General features: G+C 35.7%; 1 protein-coding gene across 2 annotated transcripts; it reads right to left on the bottom strand.

Annotated features, from left to right (window-relative positions):
* Positions 1 to 654: 654 nt before the first annotated feature.
* UPF3A (UPF3A regulator of nonsense mediated mRNA decay) lies at positions 655 to 19454 on the bottom strand. Of its 2 annotated transcripts, none has more exons than XM_014062769.2 (10): positions 19191 to 19454; positions 17696 to 17802; positions 14541 to 14647; positions 12653 to 12751; positions 12450 to 12560; positions 9515 to 9570; positions 9264 to 9422; positions 7309 to 7466; positions 4158 to 4452; positions 655 to 2608 (listed from the first exon to the last, which is right to left on the bottom strand). In XM_014062769.2, exons 1-10 carry the CDS (start codon positions 19341 to 19343, stop codon positions 2435 to 2437), a joined length of 1419 nt encoding a protein of 472 aa, XP_013918244.1. In that variant the 5' UTR covers positions 19344 to 19454; the 3' UTR covers positions 655 to 2434. The 2 variants fall into 2 exon arrangements, with proteins under 2 accessions (XP_013918244.1, XP_013918245.1); XM_014062770.2 differs by having other exon boundaries at positions 4214 to 4452; positions 19191 to 19453.
* Between the last annotated feature and the right edge of the window lie 2179 nt (positions 19455 to 21633).

Below are 21633 nucleotides of genomic sequence, written 5' to 3'. Positions count from 1 at the left end.
TTATCCGAGGGGATTTTATTTTGTTTCCAGCATTGGGCAAATGCTATTCTAGCTGTGGTCAGCAGATGTGTTAATATGTACTTAATTTTCTTTGTATATTTCCCTTTGATTATTCCCAGCAGAAAGAGTTCAGGTTTGTATTTTATTTGTTCTCCTGTAATTTCTTGCACCCCTTTCCAAATTTTTGTCCAATATTTCTTCTTTATTCTTCTACTGTGTATGCTCAGAATACATCAATTTCTCTTTGCAGATGCTTATATTATAACTTAGAATTTTCATTCTTTGGCTGGTTACCTTGGAATTCTGGGAGATGCGGTTTCATACAATCTAAAGGGTGTCCAGATAACCTATTGTGTTTAGTTTCCAGTTAAATGAGAAATGATTTTCCCAGTTAAATGAGGATGACTCTTCAAAAGCTTATAATTAATATATTTAAAATATATAAATATGATGAATTCTTTAAACAGAAACATTATGCACCAAAGGGCAACTCAAGATACAATAGTTGTATCATCTCGCCCAGTTAGAAAAGAGAAGAACAGCTATTCAAAAAATAAGAAATTATATAAACAGCCAATGGATATGTTCATTGATCCTATAAATTATTTTTCATACACATTTCTGCACCAGAAGTTAAAAAAACAAAAGCCAATATTTGGATGACTAGATTTCAGTTTAATGACTGAAATTAACAAAAAAAATTATTTTATTTACATTAAAACAAATGGTGATAATACAGTAATAAAAAAATCAAAACACGTTAAAAATAGTTAACATTATCAACATTATTGATTTTATGACTTGCCCTTATGACATATATAATTTTTTTCACAAAAAATGAGAAGATATATCTCATCACAATGTTTTCTAATAGCATAATGAACAGAGGGAACCTGTGACAGGTATGGTGCATTCTGCTGTATAATCTACTTATAACTCAAAATAGTTCCATCAATGCCATGTAAAAATATATTTCATGAAATATTTACGTACAAAAAACAAATAATAAACCCACATATTGAAAAAAGGCAAAAGGTTTTTAAAATGTCATTTCATGAAAGGCCAATGTTGCATTAAATATTCAGACTTGAGTCAGCCTTTTTTCAGGTAATAAAATGAAAGGTAAATACTGTTTAAGAAAGTTAAAAATAGATTGATACTTACCCAACATTTTATGAAACTGAAAAGAGACTAAATGTGATAGGGTAGGCCCATACATCACAACTCTGTTTTCTCTGAAGCCCTATAAAGAATGGCTAGAAGCTAGTGCTGACCCTTCCCTTGTCCACATACTCCCCATTGAAAGCTATTTTGCTTAAGTTGTTGATGTTCTCTTGGTGAATGTATGAGGTGGGAGGGCAGGGGTGAAGATCCTGAAAGAAATTAGCCTTAAGCAGCTATTTTAATCACATGAATGTTGTGCCATTATGTCCTTGCAAACTACCAGAAACTTCATCAACCTCTTTCTGTAAATGTTATCTTTTAATCATGATCCTATAGCAGATTAAGAACTGTCCTACAATAATGATGCAAATATTGCATTAATTATAAACATATTGATGATTCATATTAAAAGGTGCAGTTGTTGTAATTATTACATATCAGGACAAAACTACTGACAGGACCAAATCTAAGATATTGTAATTTCTTTCTCTCACCCACAGATATAAATATACTTATATTTTGTACACCACTTTTTTGTATGTACACACCTGGGAGTGTGAAAATGTCTATGGAGACATTTGAAAAGCACCTTTGGGAGTGCAATTGAATAATTAATGTAATTTGTAGAAGATAGTAAATACGTTTCAGTGAAAATGTCTGGAAATAAATATCTTAAATATTCCTTTTGTTTAGCAGATGCAGCAATTTCTCAAAAGTTTTATACAAAACACAGCAATTTAAAATATGTTTGGGGTTACTAGAACTTCCAAACTCTACCTTCTAAAATCTAGCATAATTTTCAACTATATTGCCTCAAAATCACTTCCCTATGTCTCAAATCAAAATTCCTTTTGTGTATGTAGAAAAACAACTTCCATTATGCAGAGATGCACATTTGAATATGTCAGAAGTTAGTGATGTGTATGAAATTTATCCTAGCAAAAATACATACAAAGACCATGTATGTATCTATAGACATTTTGAAATCATATTTTTTTCCTCATGTGCTGACAGCATACTATTCTCATTCATGGAAAAAGAAGAGAAGAGAACCAGCTTTAATTTGATTTCAAGGCTGACAAATCCTTTCCTTTTTAAAAAAAATCACATTCATATTTACTTTATGTGATGTTTCATGAGTCCAGACTCCGTACAGAAAACTTTAAAAAGGAATGAGATTGCCTACTAGAATTTTCTTGGCAATTCCGGCCAAGTTCTAAGAACATTCAGTTCTCTGTAGGGCACTAAATCTTAAAGCTGAATGTCCATCTTATTCTACATCTTCATTCTTCTCAGAACTACCACCAGCTGAGTTGTCTGCCTCATACCTTCTGTCACAAACTTCTTGAGAAGTTTTTTCAGCACAGTCATAGAACCTACTTGTAGGTCCCATATGTGTTCGAATGCGAATTCCTGGTTGGTACAGCTGCATGGCTGGGCGATCCTGTGCAGGAAAAAAAAGAATAAAGAAAGAATATAAAAGCTCTGAGAAAACTATTTAATTGCACTGCGGATCTCAATGCAGTCTAGGTGAATGAATATATAAAGAAATCTTTCTGCTATTACTTATATTTAATAAGAACTACTCACTCTCACTCTCTCCCCCCTCTCCTCCCCCCTCCCTCTTTCTCCTTCCTTTCTTTCACTGAGAGGCAAGTAGTCAAGCAAACTAAAAAGATTCTGGAGAAAACAATCTGAGAAAAAAGTGGTAGGACAAATGGCACAAAACTAACCCATGGATAATGTCCCCACTTATGCTCATTAAAATAATTGCTAGTTAAATTCATACAAATATGAATATAATAATATTCAAACAAAACAGACTTAATAGTTTCTGGCACACACAGTTAACATTTGCAAGCTAATCTAACATTGGCCTGTCTGGCTAATAAGCATGGAGATCGGGATATGAGTGCTACAGAAATGTATCATCTTGCAGCCTTTTCCTCCGTGCTGAACGGAGGAGAAATACGATAACTCCGATGTAATCCTATAACCAATGGTGTGTTTAATCCACAACTTAGAAGACACTTGAGTTGGGAATGTACTTCTTGGAATCAGTTAGATATGCTTCTCAAAAAACATGTTTAAAGCAAAGCTTCACATTTCAGATAAATTAACTCATTAACTCGAATGGTATGACTGTTGTGTGTTTTTAAATTATGTATTGTTATGTTTCGTCTTTTATTTTTTGTCTGTATCCCCCTTCCCTGATTTGAATTGTGAGCCACCCTGAGTCCCCTTCGGGGGAAAAGGGCGGCATATAAATATAATAAAATCAAATAAAATCAAAATCAAATCAAATCATTATAATCAGGTTGCAACTGACAAAGTTTGCATGATCCACAATGGATAGTACTGTCCTTGCTGCTACATCATCAGGACAAGGCATTCTTTTTGTTGCAGCTGCATACCAAATAAAGTGCCATATCAGAAATTACTGATCTTCTAAAAACAGTAGTATCAACAATAAGGTTCTTACGGAGTAAGTGTTCTTTTAAAACATTTCCGAAAAAGAAATCTCTGCCTTTTTTTAAAGGGATAACTTGCCCTGGCACTCCCATGAAATTGCTTTGTGCTCTTTGTTATTCATCAGCAGCAGTATTATTAGACTACTGTGGCTAATAGGCTTTTTAGTAATAGCATATTAGAATGTAAGATCAGCATTTTTTTGGGAGTGGATTAGGTCCTGATAAATTTTCATTAAGACAGCAGGCACTCAGTTGGGTATAGCAGGTGAATATGTTTTTTTTTCTTTTAGGAAGAAAAAAATTTATAAGAAAAAAGTTTTCCAATAATTTTATTTTAAATAGGGCCATGTAAATAAGCAGCAAGGGTAACTTAACTACTTTGGTTTATAAAATTTGGATTTTTAAAAAAATGTTATTTTAATGTAGTTGTTAAACGTTTCATGCTGAGATGTCAAAAGCAAATCCTCTGTGCCCCTGATGTAATTTTACTAATGAAAGATTATCCTAAATGAATAAAAGAACCTTATTTCTTATGCGCTCCTTTTTGGATGCCATGTCATCACACTTGTCCTCTTTACCCAGTTTGTCTACTGTGTCCACAGTGAAGCTGTAGTTGTAGTTCACTTTCTTTCCTCGGTCTTGGTTGTACCCTTTCTCCCACTTCGGTTCATCTTCATTCCGTCTCACATATTTGTCAAATTCATAGTGAGTTCTGTGCTTTCGGCCATCTTCCAACCGATACCTTTGTCTCTCAGGTTCTTTTTCACGAAATCTTCTCTCTGAATCTCTTTGTTCTTTATCACTGTCATTTTGTGATCTGTGTTTTAAAGGTGAGTAAACTTGAACAATTAATCAAGTGAATGTAAGTTTGGTTATATTATAATTAGTGATGCCACAAAAGGAGAAGCTGTTGGCTGGAGCTGGCTGGTACAATAACAGAGAAGGCACCACCACCTTTCAACTCCAAACCTGTGTTATTTTCTTTTAGTTTGTTGTAATCTTTTGTCATTTGAAACTCTTTTTATATTTATAATTATATTTATAGTTGTATATTTTATTACATGGCTGCTCAAAGACACCTTGAACCCCAAGTTGAGCAGCATATGAATTTAATAAATAGTAATAATAAAAGGAGGCTTGCCTGCATTTAATTTTATATTTTGCATTCAGTTGAAAAAGGAAATAATAAAAACAAAAGATGTATAATGTAAATGCTCATTCCAGAATTAAGCATTTGATTAAATCTTTTTTGTAATCATTTTTTTTAAAAAAATCTTTCTAATCTTCTGATATTAAAAGCTATGGAACTGATAGAAAAAGCAAAAGAAATTGTGGTAGTCTAATGGGTAATATACCAAAATTCCCAGGATCAAGCAATATTTTTGCTAGAGTCATCCAACTTTTTTGTAAATAATGAGCATCTTTTTTAATCAATGTCAAATAATGATTCTGAAGAACCCAAAGTTTTACATTCTAATTACATTCATTCCTAATTAAGATAATGTCCCACTATAAGTTGTCAGAAAAAAGGACACTTTACTGAATCAGATAGTAAGGAGGCTCAGCAATAGTATATAAAGATAACTGGCAATTTAAAAGGGTAAATTAATCTAGTTTTTTTAAAAAGTAAACCAATAAATAAAATATACCTATATAGAAGTATGATATATTTTTCTAATATATGCAAATATATTTTAAATGTGCAAATATATTTTAAATGTGGAGGAGCTAGTTAAACAGTTTTGAGATACAGAAATGAAAGATAAGAGATTGTTACATTTATTTCTTTTTCTTAAGAAGAGTGTTTTTGCTTGAAATGGGTTAAGATTTGGCATTTTCATTGCAGAATTTTAATAACCACACATTAGATATTTCCTCAATAGCTGTATTTTTATCTCAGTGAAAAATGAGTTCTTTCAACATTAATTAAATTATGTATAGAAAATGACATTCTTAGTTATATAAAACTGGTCATGTCCTCCATGCTTCCTGTTAGCTTGTCACAATCCCATGTTTGATTACAAATAGGAGAAAATCTACAGTCCAGATGCACCAGATGGCTGTTAAAGATTGAAAGATTCTTTAAAAAGAAAAAAGTAGTTAAGGACTGGTTTGGACAGACAGAACAGGACATAATAAGAAGCAGCAGAAATAATGAACATGCAGCCCCTAAACTGTATACATCTACTTGCCCTTCTATATTGTATGTTAAAGAAGGAGAAGGTGACCTTTTTGCATACATCTATGGGTAGTATACTGGAGCCATATTCTAACAAAAGATATAGCATGAGTAAACATGCTTGGTTTCTCACATACATTGTTTTTGTAGATTTTCATGGGTGTAGATACCTATACAGTGGTCTTGTTGTATTTGGGTTTTTTCCCGTATAAGATTGAGATTGTCTTGGCAACCTTTCAGCGAGGTCTCACTCGCCATCTTCAGGCTGGGATTCAGGCTCGCCACTCCGATCACACTTTAAGCCCCAAACCCAACCTGAAGGTGACGAGTGAGACCTCACTGAAACGTTTCCAAGACAATCTCAATCTCAAAAGACCTGAATACAACAACACCAGCATTTGTTTGTTTGTTTGTTTGTTTGTTTGTTTGTTTGTTTGTTTGTTTGTATGTATGTATGTATGTATGTATGTATGTATGTATGTATGTATATCTGCCTTATCTGTACTATCATTTCCTGGAAAGAATGCTAAAAATAAAATAAAATAAAAAAACTTTGCTTTCTCACTTCCCCCAAATTGCCAAAATAGAAAGAATGCTATACCACTGTACTTCAGTATATGGAATACAGCTTCTGCTTCGTACCTATGCAAAAATTTGAAAAAGAGAAGAAATGTTCTAGAAGGAAAAAAATTCAAGACACTACATTCAGATTGTGAATTTTAATGTCTACAAGTGATTTACAGCAATCAGGCCAATGACTGAGATCAGTTAACTAAGCTTATTTAAAGAAATTATACCCCATATTTTAGCTGAAAAAGTTTCTCTTACAGTTTAAAGATCAATAAAAAATATTTCTGCCTTCAAGTATAAAATAAATGACGGAAAAAAATAAATGAGAAAAGGGAACACATGTTCAGGCACTGCCGCTTAATACTGTAAAAATCTTAGCACCTCTCATCATCTATCCAGCCAGCCAGTCTCCATCTTTTCTCTCTCTCTCTCTCTCTCTCTTTCTCTCTGATAAGTCTAGTCTAGTGGAATGATTCTTGAATGATTATTGGACTGCCAAAGTGTAATTGAATCAACTCCATAAAGTGGCAACAGCTTTACTTTCTTTCTTTAGCTCTGCTACAGACTTGATGGTTGAAGCATTAAGTGCAAATCTTTTTTTTTTAAATGAACCATGTTTTCTCATGTTCATGTTTCTTCATTGTAATCAGTCTGCAAACGGACATATAAGTTATCAAATATTCTACAATCATGAAATGAGAATTGTAGCTTTACATTTCTATGATCTGGGCCAGGAAAACAAAAGTTAGCATAAGATAGCTTCATCACTGCCACTCACCATACAAGAACTCCAACAAAATGATTTACTGTAAGAGTTAAATTAATGTATTGCTGTGCAGTTTTAAAATTTTAATTCCACATGATTAAAATAATTAACAAGACCTCAAAGAAATGATCAAAAGTGTCCAATAAAGAAATACTCACTTTTCCTTAAGTTCCTTTAGAGGAACTTCCAATGGCTTGGATTTTAAACTCCCATGTGCTGGTGATTTCTCCCATTTATTGTCTTCAATATCACCTTTTTCTTTTTCTCTGTGCTTTTCTGTAGTCTGTTCATCTCCCTTTTCAGGTTTCTTAAGAAGCTAAAGAATATTTTAATATACATGTAGTTATTATATTTATCAAGTAGATAACAAGGCAGTGAACAATAATTGAGATGGGGGGTGGGGGACAGAATTTCTTATACCATCTGAGTGTTTTTACTGATCTTTTTCATGTGTTTCTTATAAACACAGAAGTAGGTTGCTCCCGGTTCTGCCCGGATCAGGCGAACTGGTAGTGGTGGCGGCAGGAGGCTCTACCCAACCACCCGGATGCTTCTGTGCATATGCAGAAACATCGCCTGCATGAGCGAACTGGTAGTAAAAAAAATGGAAACCCACCATTGTATAAACACATATAAAACTGAGTTTTATTCATTGCTTTTAGTGAAATTAGTTCTTTGTTATGTTGCCACTATTTAGTATTATTTGCCAAATAGTCTCCATACAAGGAAAACAGCTCTACTGTAGGCCAGATGTAAGTAACTGTTAATTTAATTGTTCCTCACTATTTCCTCTGATAGCCAATTCCATGGATTTCTGGAAACAATGGATTTAAATTGGTAAAATTAAGATTCATCTGGATCTCACTGCCAAGCTCATCTAATATATACTCTATAGTTTGTCCTCTAGGATCCATTTTATTTATGTTAACTGTTCTGTCCCTCCCTTCATGGCTCTTAACAAACGGCAGACAATTAAACTTCAAAGGAACTTTTCTTTATCAGTTCACAGTTCAAACTGGCTTCGAGCCCAAAAATAACATAAATACAAGTCTTTGACCAGATAACGTAATGAAAACAAATCTTTCTTACGGCAATTTGAACAAAACGAAAGCTAAACACTTCTTCCAAAGTCTCTATGAATCAGGGTTACAAACATACAGAGCACTTATCCAAGTGAATCTTACATAAACCACGACTGATGATCAAACAATGTTGTACAAACCAAGGCACGCACGAAGGAACGTTGACTCCTGCGACTAGGGCGTGGCAGCATCCATCCTTTTATCTCCAAACCTGCCTCTACAAGCCCCAGCTGCATAATGAATCTTGTGTCCCGAAAAGACTCACAGCAGACATCTGCTGAGTCACAACAGTTAACAATACCTTGAAAGCTAGGATGAATAACTTTTTAAAAGTAATTGAAATGTTCCAGTTGCCACTTTTCCACCATTGTCACCTGAAATGCCTCTAATGAAACATTTGAGATGAAGGAAAAGCAAAGTTGGAAATCCCCTCCTCACATGAGCTTAAATTAATTTATCTTAGAATGCAACTCAGCCTTGAGTAATGGGACTCTTTTCTAATAAAACTCCAATGTCTCATCCTCATTCAGGAAGAGTAGACAGCAGGAAGGATAAGAGAGGTTGTAAGAATGCACTGAAATAAGTTTATCTTACAAGCTAAAACAGACCTGTGATACTTGCTGTTCCAAATCCTACTGAATTCTCAACAAACCGTTACGATTTGTAGAAAGTTAACAATATATTAATGACATCAAGTATTCTATATAGGACCTTCAAATGAATCAGAGTTTCCTAGGAGTAATTTTTACATCTGGCAGTGTAGTGAAGGAAAGGGTTTCCCTTCACAATTATCTTGCATATGGAGGAAATAACTTCAGTTTTAAAGATAAATGTTATTTCTGGCTCTCCATAACAAAATTTACAAATTTTCTTTGAAACAGAAACCTTTTTCTTTGCAAGGGAAATATTGTATACTTTTGTTTATCATTTTAAAAAATGTTTCACAAAAAACATGAATTAATCTGAAAGCTTAGTATCATTAAAGCACTGAAAATATACTGAAAAATATTTTTTTTCATTTTCTGCATTACCTTAATCCTTATTTCTTTTTCAGCAATCTTCTTTTGTTTCTCAGCTTCTTTTCTTTTGCGTCTTTCTTCCTCTCGGCGTTTCCGTTTCTCATCTTCTCTTAGCCGTTTTTTTTCTGATTCTCTCCTCCTTCTTTCTTCCCTTTTCTCTTCTCGAATTCTCTTAAATATTGGAAAAAGTTAGTATTCATTTATATTACTATTACAAAAAACTGAAGTCAATATTTAAGCTGTAGTTCAAAATGCTAACATACCTGTTTTTCTAATTTTCTATTTTTAATATATTCCAAAAGTGGGGTGGTTCTTCTAGCTAAAACACAAAAAATGTGATGTAGTGTTCCATTCCTAAAATAAGCATGTTTTATATTTGTTAACATTTAAGTTTTAACAAGATAATTAATAAGACATAATTAGTAATATTTCATTTAGTCCATGGGCTACTAAAGAAATATTTGTCTATACTCCAATTTATCATATTGCTAAGGAGATTAAAAAGCAATAAAGTAAGCCTCATAGTTGCAACACCAATATAGAAGTCTCACTAACAAGATTTATTTTTCCCAACAAATACTTTTCCTTGTTATTTTCAATAATTAGAGTACAAAAAAACATTTATTTCACCTTTGATCTGATGGATTAGATTTTTATACCTTGTAACTTTTATTTATTTTTAAATGATTAAAGTGCACATTTGTACAAAATGTATGCTTAAAATTTCTGTAACAGTACGCCATAGCTACTGATAGCTATTCTTAACATTAATAACAATTGCTGAGTACAATATAGAAAAAAAATCACTTGTGTATGTTACTCATATTTCCATTGAAGTATGTTACTTCAATGGAAAAAATAAGGAAGAACTCTTTGGCAGATTTATAATAACAATCAAATGCAGCCATGGAGAAACCTGGGAATTATTTCTATATCAATTCATTATAATTTTATATATTAGTGTGGACAAAGTTCCATTTCAAAGTTAAGAGATCACAAAAAGATAGCTATTAATGGTACCGATGTTAATGTGTAGATGACTGCCTTTTAGAGACTTCAGGTTAAAACAATAGCCTATTATTTTATAACTCTTTCCTAAAAAGTCAAAGCATATACCTTAACATAAAAAAATATAAATAATCAAGTTTTTTTTTTAAAAAATAACCCAGGTGGATTGGGGTCACAAGCACATTTGACTGTAGTTGCAAATGGTGTGGAGGGTTGGATTGCACATGCAGAATATGATCAATGCCAGAACCTGTTTCTGCCTTGTTTGGGCAGGCACTTATCTAAAACACTAATACAATCTGATGGGCTCCAATTTGCTTCCTGCCTCCACCCTGCCTCCAATAGCTAGTGTTTGCTTATCCCAACATCCTATTCACAATCTTTCCCTTCCATGAGTGTTATTGTAAAGTTAGAGGGATGCATGGCATTGAATTTTCATATTTTAGTTCACTACTAAATAGTGATAAACAAGACAATAGGACTTTGCTCAAAGTTAATATCTCTACAGTGAGGGCTCTACATGCATCCATCAACATATGTTGGCTGTACTGTTAGAGGGGCAACTTGATAAATATCAGTCCACAAATGTAAGTAACATGAGGGTAGGGAACAATCTTAAAAGAGCTGATGACTCAAAAGGATGGTAAAAGGAATCACAGCCATTTTGGTTTGGGGAAATGAAAAATTAATAATCTATAGTTGGGGGGCAGTCTATATCTTTTGAAAAGTACTTCATATCCTCCATTCAATGTATGGAGGAAGCTAGCTTTGAGGCAAGTCATTGCTGAGATTTCAATGAGAGCTTGCACACGCAATCCCACAGATTTTGCTCATCTGAAACTGGATTCCAGCTTTGCATGGAGAATCCATTTGGTTTGCACATCCATAGCTAGGTTACTGATTCTAGATCAGAACTTGCTCTGCCTAACTGAAAGGACTGTCAGCTTGTTAAAGCAACGTAGACAGAAAAGAGCAAAGTATAATCTTACTAGCTTCCAGCTGTAGGTGCAAAAGCTGCACAACATGTGCACCCAAAGCTGGATCTCTGTTAAAATTTACGTCCACTCTGTCCAGATAAGTTGACAAAATGATCAGATTATTCTGTAGTAATCGCTATAAAGAGATCTAATCACAATAAAACATAGTTACCATAAAAATAAAAGTGGTACAAGAAGTGAGTCTGGCTAGCCAAATAAAATATAACTCAGATTTGAAAAATTATGCAAATTGAAGTAAGCTCATCCTTTTCATTTAAAAATATTTCAATGATTTGTTGTATTAGCAGCAATGAAAAGTATTATTTTATAAAGCTGCCAGGTTTGTGGTCATATTATTTGATACATAGATTATAATTCAATTGTTAAAAGTGGTATATCTATTTCTTGTCCATTCCTAGGCAAAATGAAATCATTCATTTTGTGAAAATGGGGGATGAATGTCAGATAAACTAAATTATCATTTTAAGGGGTCATGGCAAGTAATGTTTGGGACCTTCATATAATCTAGCTAGCTTTTTCTACAAATATGAAAAGTCATAAAATGCAAAAAAAATAATAGATTATTAATTCCTTGACTTAGCAACTGAACATATATAAAACATATATAAAACAACCACTATCTAATAAAATGACAAATTTCATTTTGGAGTCATTTTTTTTCTCCAAAGCCTATTCTTAATTTTTTTCCTAACTTATTTTAATTATGGGTTGACTTCAAATTAATGTTCTTTTTCTTTTCTTAACATGTATACAAAATGGAAGATAACATTGAAATACTACAACAAAATTGTAGGCACCCGTGTCACCTACGTAACTGGTGACATTTATTCAAATATCAAAAACAAAATTACAGTGGTTGTTGAACATTCAATTTGTAAAACTTATGTGTATTTAGGTGTCTTGCTATTAGATTCATTCAGAATTTAAATACTATTTTATGTATTTCCTAGACTAGCCATAAAATATTTCTATGGATAATTCCCCAAATTCATCAATGTGTTGTCTGATTTTACTACAATGTCCTTTAGAAAGCATGTGCAAGGTTTTTTAATTCAATAGAAGAAAAGAAATAAAAGCTGCCATGATCATAATTTTTCATATGACTTAAGAGGTTTAATAAGCAAGGTAAAACATGAACACCTATTTAGAAAAAACGTTTAATTAGTGAATGGAAAAAAATAGCTTGACAAACCAATGAGTTCTCTTGTTTTTGCTTCAATTTCTCCCAGAAGAGTTTCAGGGTTGGCACATATTTTTTCTTCTTCAGCACAATAACTTTCTAAAAATTTTCTATATTCTGGGTCTGTGAAAGAAAAATATAGAAAGCAAAGTATTGCAAAAGAAGCTCATCTTAACTTACAATAAGCAAGTTTTACTACCAACAAAAAATTGTACCATCTTCTATGCTTCCAGATTTTGCATCTTTCTTCTTTAGTTTCTTTTTAGAAATCTTTTGGAATGGTGCAAATTCAACAACGGCAGGATATTCCAGACCTTTAAAGAATCACAAAGGAACAGAATTATAAAGGACAATTAATTTTAAAACTGAAGTTCTTTTGAGAACAAATGTTAGAATCAAAATTATTCATCATATTTTATCTGACTCAAGCTTATTACACATAGCATCAAACCAGTAAAGGAAATCAGTACACAAGAGCAAACTTCTATGAATCCACTGATCACATCAGGAGCTCCTTCATATTGCTTCAAAGGAGTTTCCTTCAAGTTAAGCTTTACTCAAATGACTTCAGGAAGGTCTTTTTTTAAAGCAACCATATAGAAATACCATAGTTTGTCATTACCTTTTCTGAAATGATTTTTCTATTGTTGAATTTAGATTAGTTTCTGGTAGTCTAGGTAGTTTCCTCTCAAAGTACAGTACAAAGCAATTGATGACAATGAATTTCTTTGTAGCAATCCACCACAAAAGCACTAACTTTTATTTAAGATATATATCTATATCTATATCTATATCTATATCTATCTATCTATCTATCTATCTATCTATCTATCTATCTATCTATCTATCTATCTATCTATCTATGTATATCTATATCTATATCTATATCTATCTATCTATCTATATCTATATATATATTTAAATATATATATATATATCTATATATATATCTATATCTATATCTATCTATCTATCTATCTATCTATCTATCTATCTATCTATCTATCTATCTATCTATCTATCTATCTATCTATCTATCTAGATATATAGATATATATAGATATATATATAGTGACTTTAAATATATACCTTTCACCCTGGCCTGGCTGATAAGGAGTCGAGCTCTGTAGCTCAAATGGTTAACTCCCTGCCTGGGAGGCAATGGAGCACAGGTTCGATTCCCAAACTTGGGTATGGCTAGCTGATGAGAGCTAAATAGCTTGAAATAGATCTATACTAGTCTCCCTTTATTTATTGATCAGCATAAATATAAATATATCTCACACACACACACACACACACACACACACACACACACACACACACACACACACATATATATATATATATATATATATATATGTTATGTTTGTGCTGATCAATAAATAAAGGGAGACTAGTATAGATCTATTTCAAGCTATTTAGCTCTCATCAGCTAGCCATACCCTTGCTGGGAATCGAACCTGTGCTCTATTGCCTCTTAGGCAGATGTGTTAATCATTGAGCTACAGAGCTCGACTCCTTATCAGCCAGGCCAGGGTGAAAGGTATATATTTAAAGTCTATATATATATATATATTCACTTGAGCTCACTTTCAGTCATACGGACAAAGCTTTACATGTTGGAAAAGAATGTAACAAAAAACCAAACACTTTTAAATAGAATTTTGCTTTCAAGAATTCAGTCGATGGTCATCAATGAGATCCATTGTGGATCCAGGTAGTCCTCTACTTACAATAATTCATTTAGTGACCATTTGAAGTTACAACAGCACTGAAAAAAGTGACTTATGACCATTTTTCCCACTTATGACTGTTGCAGCATCCCCATCATCATTCAGATTTACATTTGGATGCTTGACAACTGGTTCATATTTATGATGGTTGCAGTGTGCAACCTTCTGACAAAAAAGGTCAGTGGGGAAGCCAGATTCATTGACAATCTTGTTACTAATTTAACAATTGCACTTAACAAGTGCGGCAAGAAAAGTCATAAAATGGGGCAAAACTCACAACAAATTTCTCACTTAGCAACATAAATTTGGGGGTCTATTGTGTTCCATACATTTTTATGGATCCTTTATGAGTAATTTATGAATTTACCTTTATTGTCAATGAAGACATAGCCATCAAAGCGATCTCTAAAAAGAAGGATGTCATCGGGATTTCTAAAATTAATATATGCTCTTGAGTAGAGATGGGGATAAAGACTGCAACAAGAGTGAATTTCAGTTACTTGTATGTAACTTCTAAAAGGAAATTTATACAAATATGTCTCAAAGAAAGCAACTATTATATCTATATATTTAATGAAAAGACAGGCCATCAGAAACGCTATGGGTAATGGATTCTTAATAATCATTAACCTCTATGCAAATGTGCTATTATTCAACCTACTTTTCGCAGACTTTACCTTCAAGGTTTGAAAGCCACTATAACTTTATTCTACTTTGGCTGCAATAAATTGAGCAAAAAGGGCCTGGGAAACAATGGAGGCAAGTTAGATCAGGTTAGGCCTTCCATTCAAAGAGAAGAGATTCTGTGCAATAGATCAAGTGATGAAAATTAAAACTTCTTTTTGATACTCATTCACAATGAACTCCAGTTTCCTAGTTACATTTTATACTAAAGTTTGATTTAACTTTTGTTTATTAATACATTGCAGCTGCTTAAGTTTGTGCAACATATTAAATTATAAATTATGCTCTAAAGCCACAATACTGTATGCCAAAATAAGGAAATCATACTATGGCCTACTGCGGTATATCACTGCAGGTATATGATAGTGATAATGTTATACAATGCTACAATAAACAAGCAATTTAAGATTTTATATCTAGATTTTAAAAAGCCTGTGTTTTCCCCCTTTCCCCTTTCTTTTTATTGTCTTTCACAATCTTGCACACTTTAATACACTTATGGTAATATAGGAAAAAGTTATACATTGGCAAAATTCAATCTATTTTGCACTAATAATCATGATCCTCATGATGACAGAATCAAACAACCAGAATGCTGTAAGCAGAGTAGCTGTTCTATTTGATATTACGAAGTTTTCTCTATACCATGAATGTTTCAATTACTTTTTGAGGAACACAACACAGAACAATGATCCATTAACAATCCAGACTAAAAAAATTACATTCCAGTCTCTGAAATGGCCATAAACAGCCTGATAGTCTCATTAGAGAATGCAGTAGTAATATATAATATGATTTACATTTATTTATTTATTATTTATGCAACTCTTCACATAAGAAGATATGTGTGAGAACTCATTTGATCTGGTGGCTAAAGAAACAGCATAGAAATTAAGGGTCTAGTGCCACCTTAGCCATGAAAGCCAGCTAGATGACCTTGGGCTCATCATTCTCTCTTAGCCCAACTCACCTCACAGGGTTGTTGTTGTTGTGGGGAAAATAAGTGGAGGAAGATGTATAGGATATGTTTGCTACTTTAAGTTAATTGCAAAAAATAATAAAGGTGAAAATGAATGAATGAATGAATCTCTTAGAAGATCCACTCAATCTGGGTAGAATTGTCAAATGTTCTCCATTCTTAAACTATTTTTAGTTAGAAAAAATAAATTTTAATATCTGAAATATGCATGAGAGAATACTCCTAATACATCCAAACCCTATATGATTCCTGCTCCCTGCTGCAAATCTCTCACAAATCAATTTCATTGATTTGAGTTCTAGTGCCATAATTACAGCAGCACATTCTGTACATAATGAATAGCATTAAATATGCCATTAATGAACAGTACATTTTAATTTTTAATTTTTTTAATTTTAAACACATAAACAACACAAAACATGGATTAAAACAACAACAAAAGCAGACAAGACAAAATTCCATCATACAGCAGTTCCGTGTCTATATATTTTTACAATTGGTGTTCCCCCCCCCTAAACATTCATGTCTCTCATTTGTGATCCCTTTGTTCTTTACTTATTTATGAATACTATTCCATGTTTATTTATATTTAACTGTTTATATCAAAATATCATTTTGCATATATTGTACATTGTATACCTACTATCGTTGGCTACTCAACATTTCTGAAATTTCATTATTTTATATATCCCAACTTTTTATTTCTAACTTCTAACGATTTATACCATTTGTTCCATGTTAAATAATATTCCGACTCTTCCCTTCCTTGTATTTCTTTAATTAGTTTGTCCATCTCTGCATATTCTAAATTTTTTCTTATCACCTCATCTTCTTTGGAATTGTCTTGTTTTTCCAATTCTGGGCATACATTATCCTGGCTGCTGTTATAATATGAAGAATTAGATATTGTATTTCCTTACAAACAGTAGACTTCTTTTATACATCCTTTGCATTAGGAACATTTTATACTAAAATGTAATCTATGTTAACACCGTGTTTCCCCAAAAATAAGACAGGGTCTTATTTTCTTTTGCCCCACAAAATATGGCCTTGGGCTTATTATAGGGGGAGGGCTTATTGTTTTGGGGTTGCCGGGCAGCTGCTCCCTTGCAAACTGGCTCCCGAAGCCAGGCACAGCCTCAGGGGCGAAGCAGCCATGAGGTGACCATGCTCATGAGCAGCCGCCCAGCAAACCCCCTCTCCAGCCAGGCAGAGCACCATTCACTGACCTAGGGGGTATCCCTAAGGCGCCAAGCCACCTGGTGCTCTGCTCGCTCCCCAGCTCTCACGGCTTGGCACTTTCGGGATACCTCCTAGGTCAGTGCATGGAGCTCTGCCTGGCTGGAGAGGGGGGTTGTGCGAGCACCTGTTCCGCCCCCAGCAAATATGCCTCCCAGCCTCATCGTGCCCTGGCCCAGTTCTCCCTGCAGGGCCAGGCCGCCGCCACGCTCCAAGCATAATTTCTTCTTCAGCTTCGAGCCAGAGGCCTGCAGGGAGAACTTCGCCCCTGAGGCTGTGCCCGGCTCTTCGGGAGCCAGTTCGCAAGGGAGCAGCCACCTGGCAACTCCCCCCTCCGGCCAGGCAGAACACGACTCCCCGACCTAGCGGTATCCCAAAGGCACTAAGCAACATGAGCGCCTTCCTCCGGCTCCCGCAGCTTGGTGCCTTCGGGATATCACTAGGTTGGTGAGCGCTGCTCTGCCTGGCCGGAGGGGGGTTGTCAGGGGGCTTATTTTCAGGGGTGGGCTTATATTTTTGCCCACGTGAAAAATGTGGCAAGGCGTTGTATTTTCGGGGAAACATGGTAGCAACAGACAAACATGAAATAAATAATTGTCTTGGTTTATACAAATGCTCACCTGGGATCAGAGGAACAAAATTCAAAATAATCATGAGCTGGAAGTGGATGGAGTTGTTCTTCTAGCTGCTCCTTAGTAAAGTTAGGAGGAAGCCGGCGAATAACTACCTGCAAAATAATACAGGTAAAACCGGGCATACAACAGTTTTCCTTATGCCAGTGCCTGCAGTGTACTCATAACAATCATACTGTTGCTGATCTACATTTTTTAAAAATACACTTCCCATTAGAAATATTCCTATTTTATATAATATTCTTGAGAAACCCAATGCTGTCCACAGGCCATTCAGCTACAACTTTGGGCCCTGGGGTTGTCTCTCAGCCTGTCATTCCTGACAGTTCTGCCTTGAAGTAGGTGGTGGTGCATTAATCCCACTTGGATGGCCACCTGTTTTCCCATTTTAGCGTTCTGGTGGTACATGATGTAAAGAACAAGGATGATGATTAGGATGAGAGGGCTGCACTGATTGCTTCTGTCCTCATGAGGATTTGAAAGAAGGGTCCTATTTGCTTCAGGCAGACAAAGCAGACCGTCCCTGGTGCTCTCTGAGCTTGCTTGTTTTCTTGCAGATGTTTCATTACTCAAACTAGATAACACTATCAGTGCTAAATGTCTATGGAGTTTCTCAGTCATCCAGGTCATGGTTGTCCCAAAGGTGCTTTTTTCAAGAGGCAACTGGACTTTCTGGTTTTTCTTTGAAGACATTTTACTCATCCAAGAAGCTTCTTCAGCTCTCCAAGCTCTGCAGTTTGATCTCTCCCGCTCATCCAAGAACTGAAGAAGCTTTTTGGATGAGAAGCGAAACGCCTTCAAAGAAAAACCAGAAAGTCCAGTTGCCTTTTGAAAAAAGCACCTTTGGAATATTGCTACAAGTTATAGCTAAAAGGTACTGTGTACATATATGAATAATTATACAATATATAGAATAGCAATGTATATAACTGGAAAGAAAGAAAAATGAAATAACCACGATGTAAATATGAGTGATACTGATACTGGAACACTATGAAGAGTGGAAATGTGGTGTAATGTTGAAATATGTCTAATAATAATTTTAAAAAAAGAAAAGAAAAACGCATCTTTGGGACTATCAGTGCTAGTACTGATGATGTCACCTAGTTTTGGGTAGTGAAATGTCTGCAAGAAAACAAGCAGGCTCAGAGAGCACCAAGGACCCCTCATGGCAACCCTGAGCTACAAATATTCTCCTTTACAAAGCAGCCGGTGTTTCCTGGCCAGGAGGCAGCTGGATGGACCCAGACTAGAGGACCGAAGCCCAACTGCCCCTTTCAGCATCGCTCCGTCCCCTCCGCATGTCCCGTGCGACCACCCCACCCCGTCCCTTCCCCGCTTTGTCCCTCGCGAAGGCCCCTTAAGCGCTCCAGGTGCGGTAGCTCCGCCCACTCCCCCCCCCCATGCCGCCGCCACTCCTTCCTCGAGCTCGCTGTCCTTGGTGCTGGAGGGCAGCCCCTCCCTTCGCCCGCCGGCCTCTCACTTTACTCAGCGCCGCTCTTTTTTCTTCCCGTTGTTGCTTGCCCGGCGGCAGCCCCAGGTTGGAAGGCGGGGGCGGCGGGGGCGGCGGCCCCGGGGAGGACGACGGCGTCTCTGACACGCGACGCGGGGATTCTCGCTGGAGCGGAGCCTCCATAACTCCGGCTCTATTGGCCGAGCCTTGCGACCCTTCGGTCCTCGGCCGCTTTAAAGCTTCAGTCCTTTCACTCCTCTTCCAACCGCCAACCTTTGCCGGGAAACATCGCGAGAGCAGCCCCCGTGCCCAAGAGGGTCTCGCGAGAGCTAGGGGATCGGGTAAGGGGTTGGGGTTGCTAAGGGGTGGCTCGCAGCGCCCGGACTCTCAGTCGGGAAAGCGGCGTCTCGGGTGGGCTGAGCCGGCCGTCTTCCACGGCTGCGAAATTGGCCCCATTTGTTCTAAGCGCCCGGTAACCCAACAGGTGTTCATAATGTATGGCACGATCGAGATTTCTAGATATAGCCTCCTCGCAGTTTGTACCCCGGGTTAGAAAAACTCGAGGCGATAGTGCTTTTTGGTTTTCTTCCACCCCCATTTTCAGGATGTATGCACGTTTGATTGAGTCTAGGAAAGAATCACAAAATAATGTATTGCAAACCCACCTGTTCCGTCCCATTTTTTCCCCTTGCGATAGCCCATCTGCAGATCTTGCCCCTCCCCGTTTTTATGAAGAATGGTATTAAATACAGTCAACATCAGGAAAACAATTGAACGGTAAGCTACCCTCTTTGACTATGGCTATGGGACAGTTGAAATTAAATTTCAGAACTATTATGCAATTCTTGTGTGGCCAGAACTCGGAGCATTTGGATCTGGCTGAACAGTATTTATATTACAGCTTTCAATGGAATCTTTATTTATGTGAACTGGCCCTGAAACAACAGAATGTTTTATAATAACAGTCCTAGCCTTGCTAGGAAACTTGCTGTGTTACTGCAGAAATAACCAAGAACCCCCCCCCCTTCCTCTTCTATCCTTTCTCTGAAATTTTTAACCACCTGTTTGACTTCTGAGTTTTTTTAATGGTTCTGCCAAACTGTTTTGCCCCTTCACTGATACTCAGTACTTACAACCCTGCTCCATCTCTGAACTTTAGTAATTGCTTAGATTGTTGCAAAAATACATGAATTATTTTCATTTTCATTTTATACAATCACTTATATACTGTGCATAAAAAAAAAGAAAAAAAGGAAAAAAAAAAAAAACCCCACATAACACTTCATTCCCCCATACACCCTCTCTTCTCCCCCTCCAACTTTCCTTTCACCCCTCCAGCATTCCCCTCTTCTACTTCCCTACCCCCTCAGACATCTCCCCCTCCCTCCATTTCACCCTCCTTACATTCCCTCTCACTCCCTCTTTACTTCTCCCTTCTCTTTCCCTCTTCTCCTCACTTTGGTGTATCCATACAATTCAATTTGTTTTTTACAATAAAAGTAGAGAAAGAAAAAAAGAAAAAAAAAAAAAGAAAAACGAGCCACAGTACACAAGTGAATTCTTATTGTTCTAAGGATTGAAACTGTAATTCCCCCCTCCCCCCTCCCCTCTATAATCCCCCCTCCCTAACCCTCTTACGGCTTCGCAGGTCCCATGCCCGGCATAGTTCTTTAACAAGCATTTGAGTATAATAAGGTCAGCTAACTTTAAAATTAAAAAAATAAGATAAAAGTAAAGCCAAAAAGAAAAAGGAAAAATAATAGAAAATAAGAAATAAAAAACAAAAAAGAAACACCCACACTCACACACAAAAAGAAGAAAGAAACAAAAAGGGTCAATAAACCCACTACGTTAACACAGCTTCCCATTATCTGTAAATCTTAAACAATGTGATTCATTCCAAATTTCGATTATTTTGCTACTTGCAGGGTTTCAAACTATATTAGAGCCAGGTAAGTTGATCAATTAGAATTCCCCAACTAAAAATCTCCTTGCTTTGTCTATCTATTCAGACCTTTAATTTATCTCTTTTTTATCCAAATATCCAAACCTTTCTATAACACCATTAAACTCAAATACTTCTTTCATTTTTCATTTCCAACACCTCCCTTTCTATCCTTACCCACCTCCACATATAAATTTTTTACCTTCCACCCTGCCTTTATCCATATCCACATATATATTTTATCCACATTCATTGCTCCTCCCATGTTTACTCCACTTTCCTGAAGATTCTCCGACCAATCTTTCTTAACCTTATATTGATATAGCAACTCAAACAAACATCAGCTTGCATTCTAGCCCCAGGTAATCTAATTAAACTTTCGCTGCCCTTCCCTCTCCCACACACCTCCCAACTCCGTTCGTTCCAAACCGCAACTCAAAAAGATCACAATTTCCGTTCTCCTTGCCTAAGAAAATAGTTCATGCACAATTTGAGTTAGAGTTCAGACAAAACTTCTGTAGAATATAT

Source organism: Thamnophis sirtalis, unplaced genomic scaffold (assembly GCF_051295495.1).
Source record: "Thamnophis sirtalis isolate CommonGarterSnake01/CBP01778 unplaced genomic scaffold, rThaSir2_p1.2 scaffold_12, whole genome shotgun sequence".
Lineage (NCBI taxonomy): Eukaryota > Metazoa > Chordata > Lepidosauria > Squamata > Natricidae > Thamnophis > Thamnophis sirtalis.
Note: the sequence above shows the minus strand (reverse complement) of the source record. Positions and strands in the feature narration are given on the sequence as shown.